We start from the raw sequence: 14,330 nt of genomic DNA, 5'->3' as shown, positions 1-14,330 counted from the left end.
ATGCAAGAAGTTCAAGAGAAGTTGAAAGTAAATGAATAGCTAAAGAAGAAATAGGCAAATGCTAACCAGAAGAAACTTTGTATGTTGTTGTTGTTATGTGCCGTTGAGTCATCTTCAATTCATAGTGACCTCTCCTTGGGTTTTCAAGGCAATATCTCTACAGAAATAGATTGCCCAGTCTTCCTTTTGAGGAGTGGCTTGTGAGTTTGAACTGCCAACCTTCTGGTTAGCAGTCAAGTGCCTGAGGTACTATGCCACCAGAGCTTCTATATTAATATTAGGTAAAATACACTTTTAAGCTACAAGCATTATTAGGAGAAGAGAGATTTAGTCACTGTGCAATAATAAAATGTATGATTCACAAAGGATATAATCGTTTTAAATTTTCATGCCTCTAATAACAGAGTCTTAAAACATATACAGTAAAATAAGGGCAAATCACAACTTTATAAGGTTATTTCTGAGGATAAATATAAAATGTGAAAATGCTTTGTAATGGAATAGGATATCTATTGTTCTTTGTTTACAAATATCCTACTTTTTCTGGTAATTGTTCCCAGGAATTTGTGTCAGAATGGACTATGACAAATGAATGCTGTAAAATATGGAACTGGCTAAATGGAAGCTGAGTTAAAAGCAATGAGGAGTCACCCAATATGGAGAACTGATACTCTTATTCCTGAGGGGGAAACACAGTTGGTTAAACTCTTAATCATTTTCTGCTGAGGCTCCAACCACGGGCACAGAAAGAATGGGGCTTTTGTCAACTTGTCAACAAAAAATAGAACATGTGTGCTACTTCAAATGCCTTCAGTGAGGGCCAGAGACAAGGTCCAGGATGCAGTAGGCCCTCCTGAAAGCAGAAAGGGAATAAGCAGGCAAATATGTACCTTTATAGAAAGAGGAATCTGTTAACAGGAATCTGAGACAGTCAAGGGCAAGATAATCATGTACCTTATGGGATGGCAGCTGCTACAAAACATGCTTTACCTTATTTCTGAAGCTGTCTAGGAAAGAGTGGGACACTGGCATTAGAATGTGGATACTGGGAAGGAGTTCTATGAGTCAGGACAACCCTCCAAACCTTACCTCTCCCTTAGGGTAGCGATAACGATATTTATCCTGGTCCCGTAGTGCAAACTCTTCAGGGTAGTGTTCCTGAATTTCTTCATAGGTCATTTCCTCACAGACACCCTGAGACAAAAATAATTTTGGGACTAAAATATTCACACAGTTAAATTTCCACAGCCTTTACCTTAGTTTTGAGACCAGTGATTTTGGAATACTAGCATAAGAGCATCTAGGTTTCTGTAAACACAGTTCTGGGTTTTAGTATATTGTCCATGTCCATGAGTGTGTGGATATGTTTGTGCATGAGGTGTGTGGCCATGTGCATGTGACAGTGAGTGTATGTGTGTAGGTGTGCTCAGTTGGATATCTGTGGTGTTTTTCTATGATTGCCTCAGTGGGTATGTCTGTGTACATTGTACATGTAAATATGTATTTTTAATAAGTATGTAAGTATAAGGAGTTTTGACTGTGTTTGTGTGTGTGTGCAGCATGTTTATGATGTGTACTTGCATGTTTAAGGGTTTTTGTCTTGTGTTTGTATTTATTTGTCTCAGCATATGTAGTATGTTTGTTTATGAGTGTGTACAGGGTGTCTGAGCATCTACCAATATGCTTTTGTGGGTGTCTCTGAGATATGCCTCACACTATAGGTCGTAGCATGTCTGCAGCATGTGTGTCTGTGAGTGTCCTCTATTATGTCTCTGAGGTATATGTCTGAGTATCAGTGGCCTTGTGTCCAATGTGTGCCTGTGTCTGAGGGCTGTGTGAATTTGTGGTAATGTGCTTGAGTCCATGTGTCTGTACAGTGCATATGTCTACAGTGCATCTCTCTGTGTCAATGTAATGTATATATACGCAAAGGGTACATTTATTTTTATGGTGTGTCCATATGTGTCTCTAGGTATGTATGTTTGCGTATCTGTGAGTGAATGTGTGAGTATATATGGTGCAGGGGTGAGGGTATATGTGTCTGAGAGGACACCTGTGTCTGACTAATGGGTCCATGTTTCTGTGGTGGTGATAGAGACAGAGATTAATCTTATTTGTCCCTGTCTTCACTGTGTTTGTAAGAAATGGAAGGGACAGAGGAATATAAAACAACATACATGATACAGGCTTTGAAGGTTGAGGCTCTGGGTACCCAGAATCAGGGCTAGACACCTGACTAAGCCAGGATCTGGCTGGAGGAATTGATATCTAGTTGAGGGCTTAGGGTTGTGTGTTTTGACCTTCACTTGATCCACAAGACACAAGTATAATGCCTGGCACATGGCTGGTTGTTGAGAAATATTTGTTGAATTAATTAGGTTCCTTACAGGAGCTGAGGCAGAGGAAACCCAGGGGATGAGCCCAGAGTCAACCCCCACCACCATCCAGGGGATCCACCACTCTCCATCTCACCGCATCAATCTCATTCAGTGCCTTCCATTGCTCATAAGGGACACCCAGGGCCTCAGCTGTCTGGATGGTCCTCTTCATGTGACTGGTCCACACCTTCAGGGAGCTGATGCCTTGAGACTGAATGAAGTTGGCTAGGGCATAAGCATACTAGGATGTGGGGGTATACAGAAGAAGAGAGAATGGGAAGAGAGAAGTGAGAGAGGATAGGGTAGCCATGAGAACAAGTTTACATCTGTGACAAATAATGGAGTGGTGATGAACAAACAAGAGCAGAATTTAAATGCTCCCAATTTATAAAGTAAGGAGCTCTGGTAGCGTAGTGCCTAAGGCACTTGACTGCTAACCAGAAGTCTGGCAGTTCAAACCCACCAGCCACTCCTCAGAAGGAAGGTTGGGCAATCTACTTCTGTAGTGATACTGCCTCGGAAACCCAAGGAGGGGTTGCTATGAGCTGGGTCCAACTCGACGGCACGTAACAGCAACAGTAATTTATAAAGTGTCATGCTTTTTTCCCACATCAAGGGCATAGAAAGAGTATGTATGTAGAGTATGTATGTTTATGCATGCATGTGTGTTCAGTGTATTTGCTCATTGAAATTCCTACTCATTTATTCATTCATTCAAACAGGCCCACTCCTACATTTTTGGAGGCATACTACTCACAGTTCATGTGTCTTCTCTTCCAATTAACAGCTCCATTCTTTGCTTCTAGATACCTTGAGTACATGTGTATTGATAATCCAGTCACATGATCAAGCTCCATCCATACTCCACTCCACATATTCCCATGCACCACTAATAGTAACCCTTTAGCTACACTTGGGCCTACGGGTGCACACTCCTGTAACATGGCTTAACTTCAGGAGTACAGACTCTTGGATAAACTCATGCAGGCACTGGGAGCAGGCATTGAACCATATGGGCAGAGAATTTCAGGGTTCTGAGTACCCAGAGTGTGGTCTAAAAGTTTGAGAGGGTTATGATTGGGTAGACACACCACTTTGACCCTTTCACTTTCTCATTGCTTGTGCAGGGGTCTTGATACTTAGGTTCAAAGGGCATTCAAAAATGCATTAAGTGTGAGGACTTCCAGCAAGATGGTGGAATAGGCAGACAAGCTATACAGATTCTCTACAATAAAGAAATGAGAAACCAGTTGAAACAGATAGAGAGGATAATCCTGCAACTCTGAACTTTGAAGAGAAGGATAAAGAACTGGATTAGGTACCAACTAGTAGAAGAACCTGAATGAAAATAGTGAATAAGGAGATAAATGGGGCTGTGCACTGTTGATTGTCCTGACAGCACATCCAATTAGAATACTTGCAAGTGGCATTCTGATCTATCTGGGCAGCAATCTAAGAATCAGCTCTGCTTGCCAAGGACTGAATGGACAGCTGCACTGGTGGCTGGTGACTAGAAAGGAAAACAGTGAAAGAAGAGAAAAACAGAGCTTTGGACGGTCAGCTGTCCAGAGACAGTGGCCATTTTGAATATTTACAAGCAGTGCAGCCATTTTGAATAATTGCAAGTGGTGTTCTGATATGGGCAGCAACCTAAGAATAGGCTCTGCCTGCAGAGGACAGCATAAGTATCCACATTGGAGGCTGACAACTAGAAAGGTGCAATATTACCCTTATTCCCTTGTACCTCTCACCCTCCTGGTGAAAGGAGGTGAGGCCATTCCCCACCTCTATACACTTTAAGGACCAGCAGGAATTCCTTCCCAGTCTGGGCACCCTGCAACCAGTAGCCTTCTGGGCAGGCAGGAACTGGTTACAGAACTAGGTACCCTGTTCCCAGCCACTTATCTGGCCAGTAGGAATCTTTTCTGAGACTAGATACTTTACATTCAGCCAGGTTTTGGGACAGCAGAAACTTTTTTTCTTGGAATAAGACCCTGCTCCCAGTTCCCTTTTAAGACAATCAGCCCTGCTGACTGCTGCTTTTTGAGCTGGCTGGAATGCTCTCTGGAACCAGGTGCCTTTCTCTTAATCTCCTTTTGGACTGGCAGAAACTTTTTCTGGGTGCAGGATCTCTGCCTACAGACACTGTCTAAATCAGCAAGAACTAGTCTGAAATAAAGTACCTTACCCCCATTTGCTTCTAGGTAGATCGGAACTAGCTCCAAGATCAGCCATCCTGCTTCTAGTAGCATTTTGGGCTGGCAAGAACTTTTGCTACAGGTGCCCTACACTAAGTACCTCTTTAGGGATGCCAGGAACTTTCTCTGTGAGTAAGGACCCTGTGCCCAGCTACCTTTTGGGAAAGCAGGAACTTTTTTTGAGACCAGACACCCTACATTTTGAGCAGGCAGGAATTCCTTCTAAAACCAGGTACCTTGTTTCCACCACCATTTGGGCTAGAAAGAACATTTTCCAGGTTCAGATACTTTGCTCCCAGACATATTCTAGGTCAACAGGAACTCTTCTGAGATCACAGACCCTGTCCCCAGTTCCCTGCAGGACAGGCAGGAACTAGTACCAGAACCAAGTGCCCTGCTTCCCATTGACTGTTTGGTCAGCAGAAACACTGTGGGTGCCCTACTCACTCCCAGTTTTGTTTTTATTTGTATGTTTTTAAATTATTCTTTCTTTCTTCCTCTCCTTTTATTTTTCTCTCTTTCCCTTTCCTGGTTCTTGTTTTTTTATTTTATATTTTATTTTAATTTTTTTTTCTTTTCCTGGTTATTTTTTTCTTTTTCCTTTCTTTTTCTCTGTTGGGTCTTCCTATCCCTTTGTTTTCTTTTGCATTTTCCCCATTTTTCTTTATCATTCTTTTTTCACTTGCTCTCATCTCTTATTCTCCATTCCCCAGATATTGTGAGTTTTCTCTTTATATCATTCTTTCATCTTTTAAAATTTTTCATTTATTGCCTTTTCTTTCTTTCTTTCTTTCTTTTTGCAATTGTTGCTGTTTGTTTATGTGGGGTTTTTTGTTGTTGTTGTTGTTCTTTTATTTTAACTTTTTAAAAAAAATTTCTTTGCTAACTGGATGAGGGACAGCAACCATGCCCACATGACCCAAACACACTCACACCTCCTGCAGCTCCACCCACTTGCTTCTGCACCATATGATAGATGGTGGCCAGTACCAGCCCAAATTGCCCTCAACTGCTTTTCATGAACAGCTGACAGGTATCTGTGCACACTCTCATCTTCTATCTCACCCAGCAAGAAATAGATGGTGTTTTGGTTACCTAGTGCTGCTCTGACAAGAATATACCACAAATAGGATGACTTGAATAAACAGGAGTTTATTCTCTTAGTTTGGAGGCTTTAAGTCTGAGTTCAAAGTGCCAGGATCTAAGGGCTGGGTGAAAGCCCCTCAACCTTGGACTTCAGCTCTGCCTCCTGTTCCTGGCCCACTGAAGATAGAGGCTTTTCTTCCTTCAGACAGTTGCTGGCTGCTGAGACTGACAAGCCCAAGGTTGACAAGTAAAAAAAGTATAGCGCTGATGTTACCAAACCACATGGCAGGCCATTAATTCAAGTCCATTGAAAGTCCCAAGGTCAGCAGAGCATGGCAGGCTGCTGAACAATGACACAGCTACATGCAGGGTTCAAGCATGCCATAAGTTAGAGACCATTCCCAAAACTGCTTCTTATATATGGGAATCAGATCACATACCCAAAGCAGCTACTCAGCTGCTTGTGGTAGATTCCACCATGGAGTTGATTGCCAGTCTCATTATGAGGAAATAACCACCACCAGGTGCCTAGCCACTCAACCAGGCCCAGCCAAGTTGACACACAAACTTAACCACCACAGATGGTGAGTTGCCTAGGTGCTGCCAAACTAGCAAATCAAGAAGAAATATGAATAAAATGACATTATAATGTCTGGGAGCCAACTGACCATCCCAGTTCATACAAAAATCAAGATAGAGTAGTACAAACAAGGGACCAGAATACAGACCCAGAAAACCTCCCTGAGGAAGAAGTGACATTGGAACTGCTGATAAAGAAGTCAAAAGAATTATATTTGGGTACTTTCAATGGACTTAGAGAGAGATCAAGGAAAATACTGATAAAATCAAGGAAAACACAGATAAAACTCTAGAACAATTTAGGAAGAAAATACAAGAACAAACTGACAAAATAAACCAAAATATTAGAAATAGAAATACATAAAAAAACAACAAATAGAAATCCAGAAGATTAATACTAAGATTTCAGAAATAGATAACACACTAAATGGGCAAAGGAGTAGAATCAAATCAATGGAGAACAGAATCAGTGAGACTGAAGACAAAATTGTCAATACTACTCTGTTAAGGTAGCAATCAGAAAAAAAAAGATAATAACAAAATAAAGAAAGCTTAAAACTCATGTGAGACACCATCAAGAGGAATAATTTAAATGTGATCAGAATCTCAGAACAGGAAGAGACAAGATCACAGAGAAAATTGTTGAAGATTTGTTAGATGAGAACTTCCCTAATATGATGAAAGATGAAGAGATACCCATTTTAAAAGTTCAGTAAACCCCAAACAGGGTAGAACCCCAAGAGAAAATGACCAGAGCATAACATAATCAAACTCACCAAAACCAAAGACAAAGAAAGAATCCTGACAGCAGCATGGGAAAAACGAAAAGTTACCTACAAAGGGCAAATAATATGACTTAGCTTATTGACTGACTGATTTCTTGGCATAAGCCATGCAGTTGAGAAGACAATGGGATGATATATATAAAACCCTGAAAGAAAAAAATAGCCAACCAATAATTATGTATTCAGCAAAATTGTCCCTCAAATATAGTGAAATTAGGACATTTTTCGATAAACAGAAATTAGGGTAATTTGTCAAAAGCCGACCAACCTTATCAGAGATGTTAAAGGGAGTCCTTCAGATAGAGAAACAACAATAGAAGAGAACAAATGATGATTAACACAAATGATGATATAACCCAGAAACCAACCCAGTTATAGACATTACCAATGTAAAATAAACTTATAAGAGTGTAAACAGGGAACCAGAGACATCAATTGGTAAATTAGGAAAACCACAAACCAAAAAGAGAGAATAAATTAGTGTAGGTAAAGAAGTTCCAAATAGTGAGGAAGTCAAGACAATTGCAAGATAGAACAGACTTTTCCAAACTTGGGAAGAAAATGATAAATCACAGAGTAACCTCAAATAAAATTAATAAAAAAATAAAATAAATAGAAAATAAAAAAGTGGAGAGTCAAAAATATTTAGTAAATGCTTAAACAATAGCAATGAAGGAAATGATAACCGATTTCATAAACAAAATGAGTTATGCACAGAAAGTTATATGGAACAAAGAAATCAGCAACACTACAAAAAAATCATGTAACAAAGTGACAGCAATTCATTCATACTTGTCAATAATTACACTGAATGTAAAAAGATTAAATGCACCACTGAAGAGATGGAGAGTTGCAGACTGGATATGAAAATATGACCCATCAATATGTTGTCTACAAGGGACTCACCTTAGACACAAAGACAAAAATAGACTAAAAATCAAAGACTGAAAAAAGATATACCAAGCAAATGGCAATAAAAAAAATCAGGAGTGAGAATATTAATTTCTGACAAAATAGACTTTAAGAAAAACACCACCATAAGAGACAAACATCAAAACCAAACCAAACTCACTGCCGTTGAGTCAAATCCAACTCATAGCGACCCCTTCTTGGGTTTCCCAGGCAGTATCTGTACAGAAGTAGATTGCTCAGTCTTCCTTCCGAGGAGTGGCTGGTAGATTTGAACTGCCAGCCTTCTGGTTAACAGTCAAATGTTTTAGGCACTACACCACCAGAGCTCCCTCAGTAAGAGACAAGGAAGGGCATTATATAATGATTTAAGAATGAATTGAACAAGAGTATATAACCTTAATAAATATCTATTCTTACAACAAAAGAACATATAAATACATAAATTAGACTTAAACAGAATAGAAAAGACAAATAGATGACTCTAGAGTAATAGTAGGAGACTTTAATACACTACTTTCAATGACAGATAGAACAACTGGAAAGAAACTTAACAAAGACACAGAAGAACTAAACAATACAATCAACCAATATGACCTTATAGAAAAACGTATTAAATGTATGTGGTTCTGTGCTACATGCTGAAGTGTTCTGTCCTTAAAACATGGCCTATCCAGTGAGGGGAACTGACAGCACCATGAAGTCAGGGCTATGATTTTCAGCACTACAAAAGTCTGTGCTGTGGGGGCCCAGATGAGCAAATAATTCACTCTTCTTGTGGGTGTCAATCACAGATGATGTGTGTAAGGAATATCTGCATAAATGCATAGATACAGTGTCACACACACACACAGGTATTTTACACATATTTGTAAATTATTCATTATCACTCAGCAATCAGTACACTCCAGTGGAAGGACATCTTGACTGGGAGGTAGGAGACATGGATTAAATTTCCCTAACTCCTTTATGGCACTTGACTGCTAACCAGAAGGCTGGTGGTTCAAACCCACCAGCCACTCCTCAGAAGGAAGGTTGGGCAATCTATTTCCGTACTGATACTGCCTCTGAAACCCAACGAGGGGTCTCTATGAGTCGGGTCTGACTCAACAGCACATAACAACAACAACAGCTCCTTTATGCAGTCCCTGTGCACTCTCAGACAAATCCCTGCCCTTCTCTGTCCTCTGAGGAGCCCTGGTGGCTCAATGGTTAAGCACAGAGCTGCTAATCAAAAGGTTGGCATTTCAAATCCTCTCAGAAGCTCCACTAAATGAAAGACCTGGCAATCTACTCTTGTAAAGACTACAGCCCAGGAAGCCCTATGGGGCATTTCTACTCTGTCTTATAGCATTAGTATGAATTAGAATTGATTTGATGGCAAACAACCTTGTCCTCTACCTCCTGCTTGTAAGATCCCAATGGAATTAGCCTGGTCTCTGTGAGGCTCATATTAGATGGGAGAACAGGAGTGCTCCCTGGCAATCAGGGACAGGGTCAAATACTGGGGAATATGCTTCTCATTGTTTAGCCAGCACCCACGATGGGAAGGTCACTATACTTCTCTGGAAAGAAGAGACAAATCCCATGAGACAGTGATGAGCCACAACTGAGAGAGATGGAGCCCAGAGACAGATGATAGATGGAGAGGAGAGGAGAGCTCAGGGGAGGGTTTCCTGGACTAGACCTTGGAACAGGAGCTGGGCCTTGGGAGAGAAGAGTGGGAGGAAGGGAAGCAGTAATTGGTGGGGGTGGGGCAAATGATTAAAGCATGATGACCTGTGGCTGGAGTAAGGATGGAGACTGTAGCATCATCCCTGAGTCTTTGAAGACAAGATAGATTCAAGGGTGAGGCACTTCAGGGCAGCTGTCTGTGCAAATGATGGTCACCAGTTGACAAAAGGAACAGAGGAGGGCAGCCTCGGGAAAGGGAACTGCATAAGCAAAGGAGTAGAATTGTAAGAAAAATGAGGAGATTAGTCAGGCAAGGGCATAGGTGGTCATTGTTATAGGTCTAAAGAAACAGTCAGACTTGGGCAGGCATTGATTGTCAGAAACAAAGCTATTAGATTTCTAGATGCTGTCAGCACATGTATGGTCAAGACTGAGTGGTTGATGGGATAGAGGAGGAGGACTGACCAGAATCTGCTTCTACCCCATCACTGGGTCCTTTATCCTCAGGACCCAGGCAGTGGTTACCCCACCCCACCTAGGCTGGCCCAGCCAACCACATCTGAGTGTAGGAGGCCCTCCATACCTGCTTTCCCTGAGCTGAGAGGCCAGAGTCACCTCCAATGCGCCCTCTGAGGTTGAGTTCACTCTCACCATGCCGACATAGATAAATGGAGCGTGGTGTGACGTGGATGTTCATGAGGTAGTAGACTGTGCGGCTCTGGATGTGGTCCTGCACTTGGTTCACCATGTAGCGGGTTCCCACATCAAAGATCTTGATATAGGACAAGTGTCTGGGCCAGATGCAAGCAGAAGCAACTTCAGTTCATGGGGCTGACAATGGTGGGGCTGATCCCAACAAAAAGTCTCCACCACACACTCTGCTTTCAAACCTCCTCTACAACCCAAATTTCACGTACCTTTCCTTCAACGAGATGCCACACCTTGCCTTGTTCTGAGTACCTGTCCTAGAAACTCAATTCTGGGCCACTTTAAGGAGATCATTGCCTGCTATCATCTCCCCCTTAGTTCCTTTCCTCAGCTCACATTGAGCCAGTCCACCTTTTTACTTTCACTCATCATACTCCAGGCAGCTGGGGTTCTTTCCTCTGTGTTTCATGCCTCTATCTACTCAAAGAGGACTTCTCCATTCCCTACCCTTTGCAATCATGAATCAAGCTCTATTTCTCTCATCTTTGAGCTTCTGCCATGATAGTTTGTACTTAATCTTCGACAGGCATCTGTGAAGTGGACATGGTATTTTTTCTCTGCTTGTTCACCTATGTGTGTGTTTTCCTTCACTCAGAAATGGGGGTGGGCTGGGTTCTTTCCCCATCAGCTATGCCGTCAACAAACACACTCTCCTTTGCCCCAGGCACTGTGCTTGGAGTTGGGGGCCAGTCTTTCTCTTTTGGAAGCTCCTAGATCAGTCAGGAACATATTCTTGGAAACACATGATTAATGCTTGGGGTCTAATCCACAAAAAATCACTCAATATCTAAGGCATGCCAAATACTGAAGCATGGGGATATAGGGGTAGTCCACAACATCACTGAACTTGTGGTTCTGCTCCCCCTTATTTCTTGTCCCTTTAATTTTGTGTTCTATAATGAACGCAAAAACAAACAAAAACTCATTGCCGTTGAGTCAGATCCGACTCATAGCGACCCCTCCTTGGGTCTCTGAAGTGGTATCACTACAGAAGTAGATTGCCCTATTCTGAGTGTCTGATGGGTTTGAACCACCAGTCTTCTGGTTAGCAATCAAGTGCCCTATGCACTATGCCACTAGAGCTCCTATAATGAACTAATAACTAATAATAAATAATAACTCATAATACAGAGTGACAATCAAACTTAAATAGTTTGATTAATAACCTGTCTCCTGACGAATGGAGAAGGGACTATGGCCAATCAGAAGACCAGAGTTCTGGAAGAAGGTTCCTGAGTTCTCTGCGGTGCTAGGCATTAATTCTTTAGTTGTATTGCAGGGAGTTCCAGGAGGTCCCTGGGAAGAGGTGGGGGAGTCTAGGACAATGGAGTGACACTAGCAACCCTAGTTGCACAGTAGCAAAGCCAAATGAAATAACTGCACTAACCCAAGGCAGGTAAGACAGCAGCTGATGGATTTCATTTCAGAAAGACTGTCCTTTGAGCTTCCAAGAGAACTCCTCTGTGTCTGCACCATGCTTATCATGCCCAATCCTATCACTCACTCACTCACACACTCACTGTTATCGAGTCATTTCTGACTCATAGAGACATTCATTGGGTTTTCGAGGCAGAAAGTCTTTATGGAAGTAGATTGCTCCATCTTCCTTCCACGGAGTGGCTGGTGGGTTTGAACCTCCAACCTTCTGGTTAGAAGTCAAATGTCTTAGGCACTGCACCACCATGTCCAGTGGCTTCTACGGGGTATTTGCATTTGCTAAATACTTCCTCTACATCTTGCAGAGAGTGAGAACTTTAAAGTACATGAATTCTCATAACCATCCTGTAGAGCAGAAATTATTATCTCTTTTTTAAAGATGTGGAAACTGAGGTACAGAGTAGGAAAGTTATTTGTCAAAAACCATCTAATCAGAAAAGAAGTAGAATTGGGATTTAAACCACAAAATACTCCCTTTTCCTATGACCCTCAGAGCCCAGGGGTAGAGAATATCTGATATAGCCTTGTTGCCTAGTTACTATCTATCTGTTCCTGACACTAGGTTCTCAGTAGCTCTGAGAGAACTTCCAAATTTTTCAGCTTAGTCTAACATTCTATACTGGCCACAATTGGCGGCACTTACCTCACTATCCTATGCCCATACCCATAACTTGTCTGTTTCATTCTAGCCTTCATGCCTTTGCTGTTAGCACTGGAATACTCTCCATACCCCTCTTCTCTTACTCAGATATAACTAGGCCCTTGCATGTTCCATTTGCTTGAAAAGCTGCTCCACATGTAGTTTCCAAAGAGGAGCCCTATGCATCCATCCCTCAAAAGCCAGCAAATTCACCAGCTCCAAGAAGTCTTCTTTGAACTCAGGATCTTATGAAGTCTTTTAGAAGCATTCCACAACAAAAATACTAGGATAGTTAATACACATTCCCCACCATGTGTAATTTTAAATAAAAACTATAAACTATATAAGTATAAGGAGGTTCAACCAAGTTCTGGTTGTATTTTTTTTCCATCTTGACCACCTTGTTGCTGTATTAGAAATATCAAATGATTTCAAAATATATTTCTTATTTTTGGTAGCCCCTACTTTGCTGGTGCCCTAAGCACATGATTAGGTAGGTACATTTTGGATAATCCACCTCTCCCAGAACTTCCTCTTGCAAGCTGGGTTGAGTCCCCTGCTCTGTGCTCCTATAGCCCACTTAGTTTGCCATCCCTACAATTATTTTTTTCTGTGTGTATGTGTGTGATTTAGGTGAATTTTACAGAACAGATTGACTTTCCATTCAAAAATTGATGAAAATTTTCTTTTGTGACATTCTTTGCAACTCCCACAATGTAACAGCACTTTCCCAACTTCCTCCCTGTATTTAAGGAGCTCTGGTGGCATAGTGCGTAAGGCATTTGACTGCTAACCAGAAGGTTGGTGGTTCCAACCCACCAGCCACTCTGGAGAAGGAAGACTGGGCAATCTACTTTTATAAAGAAACCCAAAGGGCTTCACTATGAGTCAGAATCAAGTCGATAGCAGTGAGTTTATCTTTTTTCTTTTTTTTCCCCCTGTATTTACCATTTCCCTTCATCCTTCTTTCCTATCCTTTCCTGCCTTAGTTTTATCCCTAAGAAAATGCTGCCTTTTTTTTTTCCTATATGGTTGGTTGTTGTAAGGAGTGTACCTCTGTGGTATTAGTGTTCACCTTATAGGCCTGTCTATTGTTTGGCTGAAAATTGAACCACGGAATTGAGTTCAGTTCCAGACTTGAAGGGTGTCTAAAGGCCATAGACTCAGGTGTCCCACCAGTCTCCTCAATGGCAGTGAGTTTTTTTTTTTTTTTTTTTTTTAGTTTTGTTATACATTTTTCTCCCATTCTATATGGGACCTCCCTTTGTGATCTCTTTCAGGGTGGTTAGTAGTGATAGCCAGGCACCATCTAGTTTTTCTGGTCTCAGGTGGAGGCTGGAATTCATAAGGTCTCTGGTAGCCTAGTGCCTAAGGCACTTGACTGCTAACCAGAAGGCTGACAGTTCAAACCCATCAGCAACTCCTTGGAAGGAAGGTTGGGCAATCTATGTCCGTAGTGATACTGCTTCGGAAATGCAAGCAGGAGTCACTATGAGTCGAGTCGGACTTGATGGCACATAACAACAACACTAGTCCTTTGGAATAATTTATACTTGCATCTTTGATTTCCTTTGCTCTTCTTTGCTCTGGATGGGAAAAGACCAATAGCTGTACCTTAGATGGCCACTGGGTTAGACTGGGTTCTCCAGAGAAACAAAAAACAATAAAGCTTATATATATGTATATACACAGAGAAATTTCTCTTAGGAAAATGGTTCACACACATATAGAAGCTGGCAAGTCCAAAGATCCTGGATCTAACATCAAGCTGGAGGCTTTTCCTGGCTCTTGCAACCACAGGGACTGAGAAGCTCAAGGCTGGCAGGCAGTACACTGGCTGCTGACTCCAACAAATGATGAATCCAAGATCTCTAGGCTGAATGGTGGACTGTTCACTCATGGACAGTTGTAGGCAGCACAACAGAATCCTGATCCA

At 41.6% G+C, this 14,330-nt stretch overlaps 1 protein-coding gene across 1 annotated transcript in view; it reads right to left on the bottom strand.

Annotated features, from left to right (window-relative positions):
* Positions 1–14,330, bottom strand: part of PFKFB1 (6-phosphofructo-2-kinase/fructose-2,6-biphosphatase 1) — a 131,451-nt gene that overhangs the window by 9,085 nt on the left and 108,036 nt on the right. The window contains exons 8-10 of the mRNA XM_007957251.2: positions 10,193–10,400; positions 2,473–2,619; positions 1,090–1,194 (exon numbers count right to left, since the gene is read on the bottom strand). Of these exons, the coding sequence (XP_007955442.1) occupies positions 1,090–1,194; positions 2,473–2,619; positions 10,193–10,400 (460 nt within the window). The remainder of the gene's footprint in view (positions 1–1,089; positions 1,195–2,472; positions 2,620–10,192; positions 10,401–14,330) is intronic.

Source organism: Orycteropus afer, unplaced genomic scaffold (genome assembly GCF_000298275.1).
Source record: "Orycteropus afer afer isolate SDZICR_OR568_19922 unplaced genomic scaffold, OryAfe1.0 scaffold00719, whole genome shotgun sequence".
In the NCBI taxonomy this organism is placed as follows: Eukaryota; Metazoa; Chordata; class Mammalia; order Tubulidentata; family Orycteropodidae; genus Orycteropus; species Orycteropus afer.
Note: the sequence above shows the minus strand (reverse complement) of the source record. Positions and strands in the feature narration are given on the sequence as shown.